The 16,869-nt window shown below is 38.3% G+C and overlaps 1 protein-coding gene across 3 annotated transcripts; it reads right to left on the bottom strand.

Moving 5' to 3' along the window:
- Nucleotides 1–13,465: 13,465 nt before the first annotated feature.
- LOC129772969 (protein misato) lies at nucleotides 13,466–16,584 on the bottom strand. Of its 3 annotated transcripts, none has more exons than XM_055776515.1 (3): nucleotides 16,525–16,584; nucleotides 14,995–16,469; nucleotides 13,466–14,937 (listed from the first exon to the last, which is right to left on the bottom strand). In XM_055776515.1, the coding sequence occupies exons 2-3, from the start codon at nucleotides 16,457–16,459 to the stop codon at nucleotides 14,729–14,731; spliced, it is 1,674 nt and encodes a 557-aa protein (XP_055632490.1). In that variant the 5' UTR covers nucleotides 16,460–16,469; nucleotides 16,525–16,584; the 3' UTR covers nucleotides 13,466–14,728. The 3 variants fall into 3 exon arrangements, with proteins under 3 accessions (XP_055632490.1, XP_055632503.1, XP_055632495.1); XM_055776528.1 differs by having other exon boundaries at nucleotides 16,533–16,555; XM_055776520.1 differs by lacking the exon at nucleotides 16,525–16,584 and having other exon boundaries at nucleotides 13,467–14,937; nucleotides 14,995–16,517.
- Between the last annotated feature and the right edge of the window lie 285 nt (nucleotides 16,585–16,869).

The following is a 16,869-nucleotide window of genomic DNA, read 5'->3' on the forward strand; positions in this document are numbered from 1 at the left end:
ACATTTTATCTTTCAAATGAAGTGTTTATCATACCATTTCGTTCAGTTGTTTAAGAGCTATTAACGCTCAAAATCTCGGTCTCCGGCGTAACGCTTTCGTTCTCGAAACTTTGGTTTTACACCCCGGTATAGAAATGAAAGACGTAGTCCTACGTCAAAACAACATTTTGTTAGTTGCGATAGATGCGTAGAAATATTCCCTATCAAGTGATGCAAACATCTCTCCTATCCAGTACGAAATGTTCGAGCTATAAGCATTCGAAATCTTTCATTTTTTCCTGCATGTTCTGTGTTTAGGTTTTCATTTTACCCTTCATATATTCCGGTTAGACGTAGTCCCACGTCAATATAAAAACTCGATTTTATATACCACCCAGCAAACATTAAATCGTATAACTTTGCACATGATAAGTCACATATAATTTCGTATCAAATCACAATCGCATAAAATATCAATCAAAATATCGATCATATATATCTAAAATCGCATAAAATGCAAAAACACGATTTTCCATGTCATCGATGGATTGAGTGGTAACGTTGTCGTATCAAATCGCATATCAGTCCAAAAAACATCGCATATCGTTATATATGGCTTTATATGCGTACAAAATATGGCATATACGTATATCGCCTCCACTTTTGTGTGTATATGCTAGTTATCTGCATCATATATCATACAAATGTGTCTTGGTTGTATGTATATCGCCTCCAATTATAGCTATTCATACGACTTAATGTTTGCTGGGCATTATCAAATTAAGTCGCAATTCGGTATAATAAACATCATTTTTATGACGTACATTGTCGTAAAATATAGTTAATCCGCATCATATGCGTATATTACGCTGATGCAGTTTGTGTGTCGTATAAGCGTATAATTTAAATCGATTCAGTACTGTAGTAAATCGTGCGCATGCTGAAGTAAATCATGAAACAGTAAATCATATTAGATCCTAATAAAGAACATATTACATCATATTGAAATGTCAATGAAATGCTGGTGCACTCGAAAGTTTTAACCGTTGTTGAATTTAATTTCAGATAGCCGCGCGAGATAGCTGGTGAATGATAATCCAGACGACCGGAGTTCGAACCCACATCGGAGCAGTTTTCACCAAACATCAATCTGTGCCATGAATGTTTAATCATATTCCACTCCCAACACAAGTCAATCAAACAATTTTTATTTCTACTAACATAAATACTCATATATAAAAATGGCGATTCGTGAAGCTATAATAAACATTTCACGAAAATATTTTGCGCCATTTGTTTTTTTTTCTATGTCTGTAATAAATCATATATGAGTATGACAAAAGTCGTATTTGGTGCTTTGACAATTCATGAATATATTCATATTAGATCGCAATTCAATTTCGACATAATCGCTATTATAGCCGGTCAAAGTTGCATATTCATCCAAACAAATTCGGTAAACATTTGTCATGTATGTATATGGCCTCCACTTTTGCATGCATATGCCAGTTAGGCGCATTATATGCCAACCAAATTTTAGGGCATATGATGTTATATATACGTTTGTTATGCGATTTAATGTTTGCTGGGTATGCTCGACGAAAAATATCAATGAAACCAAAAGATATATGAAACTTATTCCTTTTTGTTATGTTTTTTTAATATTTTGGCACTGAGAAAAGAGTATCGATTGATCAATTTTAAAATTGTTTTTGTTTTTCTCAAAACAAAAACATATCTTCTCATCTGACATCACTGATCATACCGAGAAAAACTGACTGAAGTCTCTCTAGTCTACCAAATAAAACATTTCAATGAAACTCGTGTACTGGAATGGGATATTTTGCTCGTCTCGACAGTGACTGAAGCCGAGACGAGACGAGACGAATTGCTCGTCTCGTTTTCTGGAATAGGGCCCTATATTCCACAATTTGATCATGTTGATTTTCTTAAATGGATGAACCTCAAAAAAACTTTTATTTGGTAGACTGTTCAAGAGCGCTTCTAATGCATCCGAAGATTAATACGTTGAGCTGGTTTCATCGCGCCGACATTGGGCTTTTTGTTTAGAGAGCAACAGCAACAAAATTGGAAAATGATTTTTATAAAAGTCCCCTATTGATCCGCAGGGACCAACGTGAGTCAGGTGAAAAGTTCATCTTTGGTCCCCTCCCTCGGTCAGGGCTTAACGTTTTAAATAAGCCAGGAAAACTAGTGTATACTCGACCGGAAGAGGCAGAGTTGTTTGATGAAGTATCGTAAATGAAGCCCTACGGGAGTTGGCCGGAACCTGAATATCGGCGTGTTATTTTACCTTTTCGTGGCTTTGGTGGTCGTCTGTCTCTCTATTTTTTCCATTCGCCCAAAAGTTTTCTATCGGGCACGGCTGGGGAATGTTGGGAAGGTTAGTGGTCTTCGCGACAATGTTAATCTCCAGCCGATCCACCCTTCAGTATTCTTTTGGCATAATGAACTGATCCCAGGTTCGGCATAAAGACCACCTTCACCTTCCCAACTCCGGCAAGCACATCGTACTATATATCTCCCCGTTCACCATATGACTCGAAAGAAGAGCGGCTTGGACATTCCCTTCACGTCTGTCAGAGAAGGACCTTCTTCGAGAACTTGATGTGAATGATATATTCGACATCATCACTTACCTGGGGAACGTAAAGTACCCGGTCCCCTGCCATTCGTTGAATTCTAGCATCAAGTACGTCTCGTCTTTCATTATGAGTACGAAAAGAAGTTTTTCACTTCTTTCGTCGGAATCATTTTTATTGTAGACTTAATAAACGTAAGATTCAAAGAAAATTTCTTTCTATAAATTATCTTTCATCGCCATCGGAAATTAGTCCATTTTTTATTGCATACGTTAACACTAAAATCAATGAAAAATGAATTGGAATCTTCGAGCATTCCATTCGGTAATTTGAAGAGAATTGTAGAATTTGAATTGTGCTTGCCAGGCGTGAATGCTCTGATTGAGCGAGTGATTTTCGGGCGTAAACAAAATCTAAACCACCGAAAAATCACAACTGAATGACGATACTCAGAAAAAAATAATACTGATCAGCATACATTACGTTTTATTTTTTGTTCCCGTGTTGCAGTGTGACGATGGTTTGTTCTATCTGGGTCGAACGCTGCTCCAGGGCCGCAAGGGTGAAGGTCAACTGATCCATTCTAGAGACCAATGATTCAAAAACTTCTTCATGCAGTCTCTGCACGCTGCGTTTCAACAGAGGCAGCCATATTAGTGATAATGATGTCTTTTTGTGCGATTGCTTTCATTAGTTAATTGATTCGTTGGTCCAAGATTGCCTCGTACAGGAGCGGAAAGCAAGACTGTGCTCTACTGATTCACAATTTCTGCAAATTACCGCACGTGACCGTCTACGGACATTTTCCTTTTGTATGCCCGAAGGCCCAACGCCTGAAACACTTGAAGCATGGGCGACGGATAATATAGTCTCGTTTTTTACACGCAGGTATTCACAATTCACGAAATCCGGAGTGTATGTACCATCCACGGTGAGAACGATTGTCGGGGTCGGTTTTATCGGTTTTCCAAAAACTCAAATGTTGAGGTCTGCGATTAGTAAATGGGGTCCGATTGAGCTAATATTTCGCAGAAAGTCCCGTCTGAAAAAAAAAATCGAGATGACAGTTTTCATTTAACACTCAAAACCAGGGGTTCTCAAAGCATCGGTTTCCCAGGGGTCGACATTAAAGAAAACTGATTTGGGAGTCAACAAAGTCGGTTTATAAATTGATCTCTAGCTCGTTCAGTTCCAACCTGTTGCTAGGGTGGTTTGCGTCGGAATTTAAGTAAAACATGAATAAAAAGGGAACGCAAAAAGTGTTGCTAAACGGGAAACCCGAGGAAGGAATCATCTGATTCGAGCCGTCTTTATTTTGTTGTATTCGTCTCTGCCCGTAGATCGTAGATGATATGAAGAGAAAATGCGGAACATTTTCAGAAAACTCTCAAGTCGGAAAATTGAATTCTCATATATTTTACAATTACATCGGGATAAGCGTTGTCCGTCCATTCGATGTTTGCGCTAACGAAATTGATCTTTGTCCGAGAAGGGAAATGGATTTCCAGGTGAAATAAAGTACTGTATCTTTTATCTATAAAAATAGAAATGGAACGCCAAGTGTGTTCGTACTAGAGGCGAATGACATGCGAAGTTTAAAGATTCTTAAAGCAAAAAAAGCAGAAGCAAAAGACAAATGTTGTTGTTGGTAAGCGCAACGCCCGTGGAAGGAGTGATCTGATTTGAGCCGTCTTTATTTTGTTGTATTCGTCTCTGCTTGTAGGCTAATGTTATGGCGAGAAAGAATTTCGATATTTTTGAGGGAAAGTTAAAAAAATAGAACTCATATATTCTACGATGACCTCGTTTTTAGTCCAATTGGATTTCGTGTGTGAAGCAAGAATGGCAATAAACCTCAGGTGGAATAACGCGATTTTTAAATAAAAATTTACTTTTCTGTATCAAACATGTGTTCCATGTAACGGAGAAACATGGCATTTGCCAGTTATTTTTTCCTTCAGCGAAAATTGTGTCTGAAAATAAATTTATATAACGATGACGAATATTGGTAGAAGTAACAGGAAATTGATATTAAAAATTGTGAACCAATTAGAGGATCAATCAATGGAGAGCTCTGCGATTAAACCCACGAACGTTCGCTTAGTGAGGAAACATGAATGTTCGAAAGTATTGATATCTAAAAAATCATTTTGGGCGGGACGATGTTCGCCGGATCCGATAATATCAACATAAAAATATATTTAGGAGTTAAAACCGTCGTCTGCGTCCGGTTCATATGCCAACAAAGTTATGGAAATCTTTCGGAAAGTTCAGACAGGAATCAAATGTTCATAAGGAAGTTCCTTATATGTGTAGAGATTCATAATGAGAGTATGAGGGAGAGTGACTGAATTTTGGAGAATGAAGAGATGAGAGAAATAGATAGGGTAGCTTTGGATAGAAGTTGTGATGTTCGGGGACTTAGTTTTGTACGATAGACTCGAATTAGAGGTGTGCAAATCAGCTCATCATGATGAACAGCTCTGATCATATCAGCTCATCTAAATGAGCTGTTCTTTATGAACAGCTCTTCAGCTCAGTTGTCAGTGCCGACTTTCAATTTGGGTCCCAAACTCGATAGCCACGAAGCCAGTTTGAAAATGTTAAAACTCAAATGAAATTTTTCACACCATATTATTAATTACTTGAAACACGTATTCCAGACTATTATTTACAACAGACTCGGCGAGTACAACATTTCCGACATTTTTACTGAGGCTTTACATTACAATAGAAAGTTTTCTTCAAAAAAAAAAAATCTTATGAGATTTTTGCACCGCCTGCAAACAAAGTGTTTTTCATTGAAATAGAATACTCATTTGATACACAGAAGTTAATTTTCATTAATAATTTGAATTTTAAAAACGTGTCCATTCTGCCTGAGAGCCAATTATTATTTTTGGCGCCCCCTAAACTGGTAAACAAAGCTCAATGCCGTCAACGCGAATATAACAGTTGAAAAGACGAGGGACAAATGAAACTAAACTGATGTCTTAACACGAAGAGCGAGAGACGGTCAGTTCATTTGAATCTTACAGCTCACACACTCTCTTCAATTCTACAGCTCTTTTCTCTCCTTCATCATCATCAAAGTGAGCTGAAGAGCTGTTTGATTTTTTTTTTGCGAGCTGTTCCGCGTCAACTCACTTCAAAGAGTCGATTCTTCGGAACAGCTCATGAGCGAATGGCACATCTCTAACTCGAATGGTTGTGGAAATAAACGTGGCTTATATAATCTGCAAATTAATCGGTGAGTGTTAATTATAGAAGCGGTCTGGATACGAGTTGCGCGAGGTAAGATACAACATTTGGCGCAGGCGGTATGATTTCGTGTGGAAGCTATTTTTCCGCTTGAATCGAGTTATTTTTTTTCTGCTTTTGGAAGAAATAGCCACACAAAAGAACCTGTGATTTTGTTTTACTTTCTTGTAATACTTGTGTGGGCGTGTGAAGGATACCTGTAATACTTGTGTAAATGAGAGGAGAATACATTGTTCCACGGCAAAGTTTTTTTTTGAGACCAGTGTATTTCAAAGAAACAAAAAGTGGAAATTGTGAAATGCGTAAAGTATTTCTATGAGAGTCATTATCCAAATACAATGGAGTAGTCATTTGCCAAAGCTACCACTAAAATGGCGTAAGGGATGTAATACCGGACTCGCTCTTCAAGTCCGGTTGCAAAACCGAAGCGCACACTTCAACGCTAGACCAGTCATAGTACTGAAGAGCGGAGAGCGAGTCCGGTTCCACAACCGAAGCGCAATACTATAACGCTAGGCCAGTCACCGCACTGAAGAGCGAAGAGCGAGTCCGGCTCCAAAACCGAAGCGCACACTTTAACGCTAGACCAGTAATAGTACTGAAGAGCGGAGAGCGAGTCCGGTTGCAAAACCGAAGCGCAATACTATAACGCTAGGCCAGTCTCCGAACTGAAGAGCGAAGAGCGAGTCCGGTTCCAAAACCGAAGCGCACACTTTAACGCTAGACCAGTCATAGTACTGAAGAGCGAAGAGCGAGTCCGGTTGCAAAACCGAAGCGCACCAATGCTACGTTATACTACACTAATACTAGAACACCCGTTGAACTGAAGAGAAATCAGCGAAACTGGCCTCATGGCCGAAGCGCTAACAGAAAACCGCTTTTATTGTACTCAAACAGTATGAGAAAAAGAGTACGCGTGTTTGATATATGAATAGTCGTCTCGGTTACGCTGCTGTCAAAATAAAACCAGTAAATAAAAAGAGGGGAGAGAATTCGCATGTTTTTGCAATTGTGTGCGTAAACAAGGAATATAGTTCGCTTAATGCACACACAATTGCGTGAGAATAATTTCACAGCAGAGATTTTCTTCCAGTGAAGTTTAGTGGCGTTCTTACGAAGTATCGCGTATTTTAGAGTATTTATTTGAAATAATCGAAATAGATGGTAAAGAACATGAACAGATTATTTATGAGTTTATCATTGTATTACATATTTCGTTATTTTCCACTTGTTTGAAGATGAACTACGAGGGAAAGCGTTTTTCGTTGGAGCCTTTCAATGATGCGGTGGACCAAAAAGATATGAGAAGAGAGTGGGAGGAATGGTACAGAGCCTTTGAATTGACGTTGGAATTGCGGAATATCGAGACACAACATGAAAAACTGGTGATGTTATTAGCGTGCGGCGGCAGGGGTTTGCAGCGCATTTTTTATAATTTGAGACCGACATCGGATGAAATTTATCCTGAACCTGTAAAGGTTCCGTTTATGCCGAATGAAATTCCAGAGTACGACAACGCAATCAAAAGATTGGAAAAGTTTTTCATCGGGAAACGTAATGAACGGGTAGAATTGGAAGTGTTTCGTTCGCTGAAGCAGACTGAGGATGAAACATTTAGTCAATTCGTTCTGAGACTCCGAGCACAGGCTACGCGAGTTCCTCGATCGTGAGGAAAAGGAAATTTTGCAGCAAATAACGATGGGTGCACGCGACGAAAGAGTGCGGGACAAAGGATTGGAGAACATTATGGGACTTGACGAACTGACTAATTATGCAATAAACCGCGAAATTCTACATCAGCAGAGAGAAAAATCAAAGCCGTTCAGAGAGGAATCGTCGTCATCTGGAATAGCAGAAATAAAACAAAAGTGGATAAAAAAACCGAAATTTGTTGACGCAGATCGTGGTCGATTCAGTTCCAGGATGCGTCCGAATCTGCCAGAGAGTGAAAAGCGTGATAATCGTGGTTGTTTGCGGTGTGGATCTTGGAACCACAAAGGTGATTCTCAATTCTGTTCTGCGCGTAACGCCCGTTGCAACATTTGTGGTAAATTGGGCCACTATGCTAGAAAATGCAGACTTGAAGGTACAATGCAGCGCGACATTCGTTACAGTCGCTATAGGGAAAAAGAGGAAACTAATGCTTTGCACGTGAGGAACGAATGGAAGGAAGAGTTGCCTACTCCGCCGCAAATAACGCAAAAGGTAGATTAATTGTTGTTTAACAATTTTCCTACACCTTTACCATATTATATTTATTTTGAGTTTGATCTTTTGATAAATAAATGAAAACCTTTTGTCGATACACATAATTCAACATTCGTTTGTTTTTCTAAATTTTCCTTTCGGTGTAGGTGGAAGCTGATAATCGAAGTAATGCGATGATAGTATGCATGATTGATAAACTGCCTGTGAAGTTTTTGATTGATTCGGGTGCAGCGATCAACACAGTGACTCAAGAAATTTTTAGTACCCTTATTAATGACAAGGCTCATCTATTTAAAAAGAAGTTCCAATGCGACCGCACATTTACCGCATACGCAAGTCAAAAGCCCCTTAAGGTGCTAGCCGTATTCGAGGCGTGGATTTCGGTGAACGATTCTAAACCAAGATGTTATGCAGAGTTTTTTGTGATTGAAGGAGCTAACAAATCACTGTTAAGCAAATCTACCGCGGAGTACTTGAAAATACTTAAAATTGGTCTTGACGTGAATAGCATCAATGCTAAAATCGAAAAGTTCCCTAAATTTCCTAATATTCAAGTTAGGTTGTCAATTGATAAGTCAGTGGTTCCACGAAAGCTTGCTTATTTGAGAGTACCTGAATCAATGAAGGGGAAAGTTGACCAGAAAATTATGGAAATGCTGCGAAGTGACGTGATCGAACCTGCTGACGGTCCAGCGGATTGGATTTCTCCCATGGTCGTTGTACCGAAAGGGAAGGATGACATACGATTGTGCATAAATATGAAGGATCCAAATAAAGCGATTCAACGAGAACATTTCCCACTGCCAGTAATTGAGACGTTTTTGAATAAGCTAAGGGGAGCAACGCATTTTTCTAAACTAGATATCACATCTGCATACCATCACGTCGAGTTACATCCAGATTCACGTGAAATAACAACATTCATGACTAATCAGGGCTTAATGCGCTTCAAAAGGTTGATGTTCGGAATCAATTGCGCTCCCGAAATTTTTCAACGCATCATGTCTCAGATGCTCGCTGGAATCGATGGAGTAATTGTTTACATTGACGATATTGTTGTGGCAGGTAGGACAAAAGACGAACACGATAGAAGATTGGAGCAAGTCCTAACTGTATTGAACGAGAATAATGCTAAACTGAATCACGGAAAATGCGTGTTTGGAGTACAAGAGCTGGAGATTCTAGAATTTAAGGGGCTGTCCACATACCACGTGGACAACTTTAGGGGGGGTAGGGGGTATCAGAATGTACACGCTTGTCCACGGAGAGGGGGGAGGGGGTATAGACTATGTCCACGTGGACACGAAGAATAAATATTTTTTCAAATATAATCACCGATACACTCGAAATTAAACAAAAATCGTTCCGTATTCAAGAATTTCAAAACTCCGCCCAACCTGAGTATTCCATAATTATCAATAAACTGATTGAGATGAGAGTCAGATATTTACTGAGAGTGCTCCATATATATTTACTAGATCATTGGACTTCTTTACTAAAATCCATATTCTGAAAATAACTCACGTAAACTGTGAACAAACGGGCTATTTCCTATGATCCTATGACTTTTATAGTTACGGACTATACATAGACGTTCATAACCAAAAATCATAAAAATTAAACAGTTCCATAATGGTTGAGTTTTCATGATATTACGCATATGGTTTATTCATCAAATATAATTTTCTATAGATTTTTTTTCTAACTCGAGAACAGTTAGTTTTAGAACGAAAATGTCTGTATAGTTTTTCATGCAAAATTACGTGTAAATCCATTTTTTTGAACTACTTTTCTTGAAAAGTAACAATTTTTCAAAGTATTGGAATTTTTCAATTTCTAGGATATATTTACATTTACGAAAGATGATTTATGCACCACTAGTTGACATAATTTCCTATGATCCTCTTATCTCTCCACGCTAATAATCTTTTGTTTACACCGAGTACCGTTATCTATTATCCATAGAAAACTGCGTTTTATTGCATGATCAAACTCACTAGACATTAAAATTCGTACAAAAGTAGTGTAAATTATTGCATGCGGTTGGATAAAGTATTTAGTATGATTGCTCGCTAGTGCACCAGTGGTCGAGTGGTTAGCGTCTCACATTATCATGCCGGGTGTTCGGGTTCGATTTCCGTTCTGGCCGGGTGATTTTTCGTCAGAGAAATTTCCTTCGACTTGCACTGTGGTCACGCGTATTCTAGAGCTTGCCCCTCGGAATACATTCAGGGCGTGTTATTTGGCTTAAGAAATCTCAAATAAGTATTAATAAATGACGCTAGTTAACGCATACGTTGAGACGGCAAAAGTTCCACAGGGAACGTTAACGCCATTCAAGAAGAAGAAGATGATTCCTCGCTATGGTTGCTGAAAACAGACATACGACCGCAAAAGGTTAATGAATTGCAGAATGGTCGATAAGGATTTGAAAAATAATAAAATATTTTGATACGCTTTCAATACCCTAATTTTCCGAACTATTGCGGAAAAGGTTTCGTATTGCGCTACAGACTAAAGGTGAATCGGAAATTCAGAGTGATGATGAATCGGTATTTGCTGTGATCGATCATATACCGGAGTGGGCAAGGATCTGCACTCAATAAAAAAAAAAATAAAAGACCAGAATGCAACATCGAAAATGTTGAGTGGGTTTTGGAACGCTGTAACTGTCATAAAACGATGCATTTGTCAAAGCAATAACTGGGTCTTGTATAGAACATTTCAAAACTGTCCATCGATTTGCTGTGCGATCGTTATGTCATTAAATGTTTATAATCCAAAATGGAAAAATAATTTTTCCTTAGATCGAGAATATCTCTGTGAAAAAAATTCTACTTGAATTCCATTTGAATCGAATGAAAGCGAATCAACCAGGTTAATTGGATTATTACTGGATTTTCAGATGGAATAAGTACACTTCTGAAATAAAGCTGTGAACTTAAATTAACATTATTGTATTTATGTATTCTATGTGATATCAACACATTTTTTAGAAAAAACCTGAACTAAAATTGTATTTGAAAATAATTTTAAATCCATTTTATTTTATTCGATTGGCGTTTGAAATCACAATTAGTAAAGCTCCAGATCAATCTTCGAAGTTGTGTAGCTTATATTCAGATGCGGATTGTTCCTCACCTTGTCAACTGTACATTACTAGTTTCCGTGTTGGCAAAATAGATAGCCTGCACATCTTCGCTGATAATGGAAAAACAAAAAAAAAGTTTACTCACAAGTATTTTAAAATTAAATGGAACATGTGCTTTGTTATGCTACCCATTTCTCTACCGTAAAACAACAATGAGCCACAGCAAAGCTGGTACAGCAGGGTACAGCTAGTAAAACCTGAAATAAAATAAACTTAAATGGAATTTAAGCGCGATTCAGACATTTCCTTAGTTATTTTAATTAAAAAGAGAAAAATGTCCACGTGGACAAAGGGGGGTAGGGGTATGAAAATGTCCACGCTTGTCCACGGAGGGGGAGGGGGGAGTCTAAAATCATGCTTTTTCTGTCCACGTGGTATGTGGACAGCCCCTAAGGTGTGTTCAGCTGGAATAAGTCCATCGGAGTCAAAGATATCCGCCATCAAGAATTTCAGACGACCAGAGACGAAAGAAGAGGTTAAAAGTTTTCTGGGGCTAGTAAATTTCGTGGGTCATTTCATTCCGAACTTATCAACTCGTACGGAGCCTCTGCGTAAATTCTTGCGAGGAGAAGCAGACTTCGGACAGGAACAAAATATTGCTTTCGATGACCTGCGATATGAGTTAACAATTAACGTTAGAAAGCTAGGATATTTCGATCCAAAACAAGCTACAGAGCTCTATGTTGATGCTTCTCCTGTTGGTCTAGGAGCCGTATTAGTCCAGAGAAATTCGAAAGAAACACCAAGGATTATTAGTTTTGCGTCAAAAGGGCTGACTGCTACAGAGCGAATTTATCCACAGACACAGCGTGAAGCATTGGCTGTTGTATGGGCTGTTGAGAGATTTTACCTTTACTTGTTCGGCTTACATATCACTGTCTTCACGGACCATAAAACACTCGAATATATTTTTGGGGCAAGCATCAGGAAGGGAGACGTGCCATGTCGAGGGCGGAAGGATGGGCTTTGCGACTGCAGCCATTCGATTTCGAAATAAAATTCACTAATAGTATCTCCCAATCAGGAGTCGTCGGAAGAATCGGAGGTATCTCATCCAGTATCAATTGGATCACTGCCATCGAAACGAAACAGCCTAGAAGAACCGGATGAATCTATTGCAAAGCGTCCTGTAAGAAGCAAGAACCTGCCGCGTCGATACATGCAGAATATTATGAAAAGTGATTGTTGATTTCAGAGTAGGAGAAGGATGTAGAGATTCATAATGAGAGAATGAGGGAGAGTGACTGAATTTTGGAGAATGAAGAGATGAGAGAAATAGATAGGGTAGCTTTGGATAGAAGTTGTGATGTTCGGGGACTTAGTTTTGTACGATAGACTCGAATGGTTGTGGAAATAAACGTGGCTTATATAATCTGCAAATTAATCGGTGAGTGTTAATTATAGAAGCGGTCTGGATACGAGTTGCGCGAGGTAAGATACAACAATATGCATGTAGTGGTTTCGAAAGAACTTTATACAAGTTCATAGAATTTCGAACGAACATAGACAGAAAATCAACCGAACCATATGACGTTTAGCTGAGAGAAACATGAGCTGGTATAAATTGATGTTGATTTATACAAAAGTAACTGGTTCCTTGGTTCAATGCAGCAGTTCCTGTCGTTACATTTTACTTCTTGCGAAAGATACTGGGATGCCCTTACATGACGAGCAAAGCACTCGGCTGAATATTGTACTGATTCCTCTTCATCGATTTTGGTAGTTTGCGGACTCAATATATCCTGCTTTGACGGGATCGCTAGTTTCTTCTTCTTCTTTTTGGCTTTAAGAGGGTTTAAACTTTTCAGTTCATTCGCCTCTAGGGATCGCTAGTTTGTTCCACACGCCAGCTTTCGATTCTCCTGCATACTTTGAATATTTCGGTTGCATTCTGCGTTCTGGAGCATTTGTAACAACGAATATTGCTTCAAGATTCAATTGATTAAAATGATAAATCAAAAATATCTATGATCTATGATCACGTATACACTTCACGGTGAAAACGAAATGAAGTGTATCCGCGATGACAACGTTACGGTGTTAACATCTGGATACGAAATTAGTTTTCCACTGAAATCATCATTATAATAAAAATAATCTTCAGATACAATTTTTGAAAGAGATTATTTTCCGCATGAAAAAAATCAAAGTTTTCCATTTAGGTGGGGGTAAAACGGACATGTTCAATTATATCTTTAGAAACTCATGTTTCCCAAAACTTTGATGCAGTTTCTTGCAATTCAATATACTGTTTTTCTACCTGATTGGCAAAATATTTTACAAAAAATGATTTTTCAATGTTTTTTACTAAAATTATAACAGACCGAAAAGTACAACTTTTTTTTGATGCGGGTATAATGGACATGTAGTGGGGGTAATATGGACAGGTTTGTAATATATGAAGCGTAGAGGTTTATCGATCGCGAGAGGAATAATTTTATTCAACTAAGGTCTGAACTTATCACGAATGTCCGTTAAATGATGAAAAATCGAATTAATCCACCTAGAAGTGATATCGTGTTTTTCAGCAGTATAAGCGGACAGACCCTCAACTATTTTGCTTTTTGTTCCAGTCAGCTTCTAAACATTCCACATTTTCCGATTAAGAATAGATTAAACAGACTTTTCACAGTTCATTTCACTCCCACAGGCAACTGTCCGTTTTACCCCATAAGTACAATTATTTCAAGAATTTAAATTTTTCCACTCAAAAATGAATTTACTTTTCCGTACATATCTAATATCGCTTCTCTGTTAACACACAAACCGAAATATAACCATCAGCGAATTGAATTTTGATATTAAACCACTCGAAATATTTAAGATCGAAGCCGCTAAAATTACATCCTGACTTTGATCTTTTGATCACTTTTGATCAGTGTTCATTGCCATAGGGTGGCTTAAATATTATAGAATAACATGTAGAAGGTTTTCTTATTAACAGAAATCGGAAATTCAAAGTGTAACTATACAAATCAACCACCTGTCCATATTACCCCCACTGTCCGTATTATCCGCGGTTCCCGTACATTGAACATTAATTTGATACGAAGAAGTTAATTTTCATTCATAATTTCTATTTGAAACGTGTTCATTCTGCCTGAAAATCCATTATCATCTTTGATTCTTCACTAACTCGTAAAAGGTAGTTCAATGGTGTCCGTTCATTTCGTGACCAATGTGACCTAGCTTTATTTTGCATCTTGTCTTAACAAACGGAACAATCTTATGTTTAGCAGCCATGACGAAATCATGATCCGGTAGATTAACGCGATATTCCCATTAATCGATGCCTGCCTACTGGCTGCTGTAAGCCCATTACAACACGTGTTTTATCACCTTGGTTTAAGAAACACACCTCATTCGGTTCCTGAATCGAAGGTAGCTACTCAAGCATATAGGAGCGCGGGAATTTATTTAGTAATGAAAATGAAATTTTGTTACGTAACAATTACGGAAGTTCGACAAAGTTCGCCGGGGCAGCTAGTATAAAATAAAAAATAGAATAAAATTTATTATATTGTATTTAAAGCTGATAATTGTCTTCGTATCTTTCTTTAAAATCCACCAGACGTTCAAGATTTTCCTTATAATCCTCTAGTTCTAATCCGTTTTCGATGAAGCGAGGTATTCTAGCAATTTTTATCCGACTGACTTCCCGGTGTAAACTCTCCAATGTATCAGCCAAATCCCCAGATGATTGTATTGCGGCAAGAGTTGGTGTCGAAAGTATTTCTGTGGAAAATGGGAACATTGATTCGTTATATACTTATACCAAAAATAATAACTAACTTTGCTTCGGTTCAGTATGAAAATCACTCAAAAATCCATCGAAACTAACGCGAGGACTGAACATTTCAGCAGGAAAAGGTGTCTTGATGTCCATCGGTGCTTCACAGGCCGATACATGCGACATGCTGGCATGCAGTTGACAATGATAATAAAACTGAAACATTTCGCTCACCGAGTTACATCGGTAGGCAGCCATCCGCTGCTGACGCTGGGCTGATTTAGCGGTAGGTGGTCTCTTCAATCTGGTCTGTGGAATCCCACGAACTGAAACAGACTGAACAACATATTTGTTTCCAATTGTAGTATTCGGAGTTAGTTGTGTGTAGAATTTCGCTTCGTTTGTGTCCAAAAAATCGATTAAGTCTTCTGAGTTGCTTATTGGGAAAGGAAGAGCTAGTCCTGCAGCGGCCATCTTTCTACCATACTGTGTAAGATCGTTGCAAAGACTATTCATGTAGCTTCCAGAAACCGTTGTACTTCTGAGTCGATACCGTAGCGTAGCGGAATCAAGAAAAGTTGCTAGCAAAGCAGATGTCTGATAAAAATTAGTATGTTCATAAGACATATTTGGGAAGCATCGTGGATTGTCTAAATACCGCCAGCAGCGACCCATCGTTGAAATAGGTGTGAAGAGGGAACAATTATCTATCAGATAAGAAAACGTTAGGGCTGTATTAATAACCCTGATAGAGGAACTCATCACTTCATCAGCATTTTTATAGTTCGGTGATCTTGGAGGTATAACAGGAAATACAACGCTGGCTTTACCATACTCATCTTGTAGATGTTCTAAACATTTGATTGCAATTCCTGCAAACCCATCATTACAATCAAATAGTGTCTGGAATCCTTGACATTCGTCACACTCTTCGACATATTGGCGGATTTTATCTGTAAAATCGTCTTGAAAATAGTTCCCTCGCCAAACCTCCATACCGTTCGTGATTGTGTCGAATTGGATATCCTCTTTAGAATGTGTGAATTCATTGATAATATTAATGCTTCTCGGATGGAACCGCGAATAGCTGAAATCGATCCAATCATGTACACTCTCTTTGAAATTGTAATCCTTTTCGTATGTCTCCTTTTCTGAAGTATCCTCCAGATCTTTATGGTATTCATTTTTTTCAGTCGGTTTTTCTTTGATCACCTCTACTTTGCTTGAATCCCAAGCCAATCCTTTTACCACATCTTCTTCATTGATATTTTTATCGTGAAAACTATACAACTCTCCTTCTTTGGGTTCAAATTTTAACGTTCCTTTTAGGTCCAGCAATAACATCCGTGGGGTGAATGTCGGTTGCCCGTTCAACGTTTGCCCCTCTCGGTACAAAACCTCATGTTCGATCTCAGAAGGTTCTGCGCATGGATCATAGTTAAATGATGCCTCCTGTGCATTCCACCAGTGAGTTCCGACATAATTTGCGTAATTACCTAACTGAAGAGTAAGAACTTCACGCGGCATTCCTGAAACACTGTTGAAATAGTTTAGTTAAAAATGTTGTATTTTTCAGTTTTATATATGTTTACAAACAAACCAGCTTTAGATTGTCTACTGACACATTGGACACATGGCTAGATCAATAACAAAGATTCAGAGATACAGACTATGTGCTTTCGTATTTTCATTATATGTATGGGATAGTCGGGAGAGATGGACACCTATGTATGATTGATAAATTAAAAGTAAAAAAGTAATCTACAATGAGCATCTCGTTGTAAATTTTCGGCTGCAGAAAATAAGGTTCTCATTGTTATCGAGTAATTTTTGGGTATTTTTTGTTAGGTGGAGAACATAGTTAATGCGATGCGATGCGGGCTCGTTTGCGGAAAAGCTCTCTCGTTTACGAATGCGGAAATCAAATGCAAACCGCC

Source organism: Toxorhynchites rutilus, chromosome 1, assembly GCF_029784135.1.
Source record: "Toxorhynchites rutilus septentrionalis strain SRP chromosome 1, ASM2978413v1, whole genome shotgun sequence".
NCBI classification, from domain to species: Eukaryota; Metazoa; Arthropoda; class Insecta; order Diptera; family Culicidae; genus Toxorhynchites; species Toxorhynchites rutilus.